The sequence below is a fragment of the Capricornis sumatraensis genome, chromosome 22 (assembly GCF_032405125.1).
Source record: "Capricornis sumatraensis isolate serow.1 chromosome 22, serow.2, whole genome shotgun sequence".
Taxonomy (NCBI): Eukaryota; Metazoa; Chordata; class Mammalia; order Artiodactyla; family Bovidae; genus Capricornis; species Capricornis sumatraensis.
The window spans coordinates 16,018,565-16,021,618 of NC_091090.1; the positions used below are offsets into that span (position 1 = coordinate 16,018,565).

At 43.9% G+C, this 3,054-nt stretch overlaps 1 protein-coding gene across 1 annotated transcript; it reads right to left on the reverse strand.

Annotated features, from left to right (window-relative positions):
* Positions 1 to 915: 915 nt before the first annotated feature.
* Positions 916 to 1,494, reverse strand: TMEM217 (transmembrane protein 217). Its single transcript, XM_068961084.1, has one exon. It carries the CDS (start codon positions 1,492 to 1,494, stop codon positions 916 to 918), a length of 579 nt encoding a protein of 192 aa, XP_068817185.1.
* Positions 1,495 to 3,054: the final 1,560 nt, after the last annotated feature.

Genomic DNA, 3,054 nt, shown 5'->3' on the forward strand with positions numbered 1-3,054 from the left:
CTTCCAAGAAAGCTATTAGTAAACCTCTAACATAATGTCTATGCTGTCTGAAGTAGAGGTTTCCTCAGTGTGTCTTCCATTCTGGCTTAAACTGCTTCTGACATTTCCTGACCCCTGAACTCAAAGTGAAGTTTGTTGATATGTGATAATGTATAATCTTGTACCATCTTATGTGGTTGGCTAATCAATTCATAAACATAAACATGGTTTAATCTCTCCCACGAAACTGCAAAATCCTCAAGGTCAGGAATTACATCTTATACTTTTTTGTATCCTCCTGCAGTGGAGATATACACAGTGTGTCCTGCACAGTGACCGACAGAAGAGTTTAACAAATAGCTTTTGATTAATCACAAGTGCATTTGTGCTCCTGGACAGTTTTTGTTGGGGGAGAGGATGGAAGGGTCAAGACAGAAAATGAAGTATGATTTGTCTCTATTTTTATTCTTTTACTTATCTGGAATACAGTATAGATGACACAGGGAGAAAAAGCAGCAGAAAACCACCGCAAGACCCCAGTGATATATATTTTTGATACAACAATCTGGGATATAAATACAGGTTTACCTATTCTAGGGTTACATCAGAGACCTGAGAGTTGAAGGCTGATGAAGACACACTAAGATGAAAGGATTGCCAGACTGCAATTCAGCTTCATTTCATCCATGCTTCTCTTCATTTTGACCAATAAGGCGGTACTGACAAGAAAAGGAAAGAGGAAGTCAAGGAGAGCTTGATAAATAACAACGTCCTCTAATTAAACATCCTCGACAAGCAAGGCGTTCCAGCTGTGATGGTAATCCCTTTTCTCACCGTATCTCCCCCAAAAGGGTGGCAGTAGAGTCTCTGCTTGCTGAAAAGTGAATGAGACGGAAAATGAACTACCATGAGAACCTATTGTGGAACAGGGCCATGTTACTCACTGTAGCGGTGGGAAAAGTTGATTATCTTGGATTTCCGCGGCAGGAAGTCTCCACTGCTGGTAGAAACACGTCTGTTGTAGGAGATGATATTGCCCTGGCTTTTATTTTTGTAGATCATGTAGGCGTAAGTGATGACAAAGCACATCCAGAAACAGTGCATGCATATACGGGACACCAGACCGAACCAGCGCATGATTCTGACCTCCGCCACGGAAGAACCGTCATTGGTAAGGCACTGTACCACGATGTTTACAGTTTCGTAGAAAAGGATCCAAACGACATAGATTACCAGGCCCCTGTGCATGTGGGTGTACACTGAGTATAGCAGCAAGCAGCTGATGAGGATGGTGATGAAAGATAGGAAGACGACGATAGTCAGGCTCCAGCAGATGATGAACAGTTTTATCAGGATACTTGTGCTCTTGACCTGTGACATCTGCTCAGTGCAATTGTTTCTCCTTAGGTACTTCTGTTCAAAGATGAGGTACAAGTCCACGGAGGTGATGGTAAAGACCCCTGACAACAGGGAGCCCATTTTGGCGGTCATGCCACACCAGTGCTGCTGTTTCATGCTGAGACTTCCTGTGAAGACAAACAATAGCGGGGCCGGGGATAATTCTCATTCCTGCCAATGTGGTAAATTACCCAGGGCTTCTGCCTCCTTCCCCCAATTCACCTGGAGAAACAATGGAGAGAAATGTGGGCACCAGGCAGTAACAGCTTGGAGAAGACAGAAGGCTGTTTAAAATTTGTTTGGGAGTTTGAGTGGGGAGGAAGGAAGAGGCAGTCCCAGGCTGGTGGCAGTGAGCAGATAAACTGGAGGGGTGGTCCTCAACCCCAGCTTCCCATTATAATCATTGACAGTCCCTACTCCACACCAGTGAGAACATTCTCTGGGTATGACCCAGATATCAGTATTTTTAAAAACTTCCTAGTGATTTTCATCTGTAGCCAGAATTGGAAAATACTGAATAAGAAAGAAAGAAAGAAAGAGTCAGTCATGTCCAACTCTTTCCAACCCCATGGACTGTAGCTGACCAGGCTTCCCCATCCATGGGATTTTCCAGACAAGAATACTGGAGTGGGTTGCCGTTTCCTTCTCCAGGGGATCTTCCTGATCCCGGGATCAAACCCGGGTCTCCCGCACTGCAGGCAGACTCTTTACCATCTGAGCCGCCAGGGAAGCCTAAAATACTGAATAAAGCAAGTTTAGTTGTGCTCTTTATCTCTTCCAGTTTTGCCCTGGGTTGTCATTGCTGCCTCCTGAAGGGGAAAATTGGCCGCATTATCCAGACCTTCAGTGCAGGTATCTCAGGAGAAGAGGCACGGTAGCGGCACAATAGCCTTGCTGGGTGAGTGGATGAAAACATTAGGTTTTGAGGAATCACTCCTCCACTATGTATCAAAACTTGAGGAATACAAATGAAAGGTGTATTTTAAGGGAAATTTAAAACCTTAAAATAGAATAGCCTTATCATGGAAAAAGAAAAGACAATAATGAGCTAGGCATTCAACTCAGGGAGTTAGGGGGGAAAAAAATCCAAGCAATGATAAGAATAAAAAAAGACAGGAGGAAGGAAAGAAATAAAAGAACAGAAATCAATAAAAAGAAAGAAAAGATAAAGCAAAAGGACTTCTGATTGCTAATTAGTGGAGCCAACTTGCTGATTAAAAAAAAAAACCTAAAAATTGCTGGATAAAATAGTTTTTAAATAGTCTTGAAAGTACAGAAGCACTGACAAGATAGGAAGGAGGAGAAAAACAGACTATAGGACTTCAGGAGCTGGGACAGGTAAGCAAGCATGCAAGTCAGATCTGCTCTGAGGGTATTTGCCAATCTGTGTGTGCATGCTTAGTCGCTTCAGTCCTGTCCGACTCTTTGTGATCCCAGGCTTCTCTGTCCATGGAATTCTCCAGACAAGAACCCTGGAGTGGGTTGTCATGCCCTCCTCCAGGGATCTTCCCTACCCACGCATCAAACCCACATCTCTTAAGTCTCATGCATTGGCAGGCAGGTTCTTTACCGCCAGCGCCACTTGGGAAGCCCCTTTGCCAATCTGGGCAAACTTGAATTTCATTATGAGAACTCTGCAATGTAACGTGGGATGAGATTAAAGCTCAGGGTCCACCA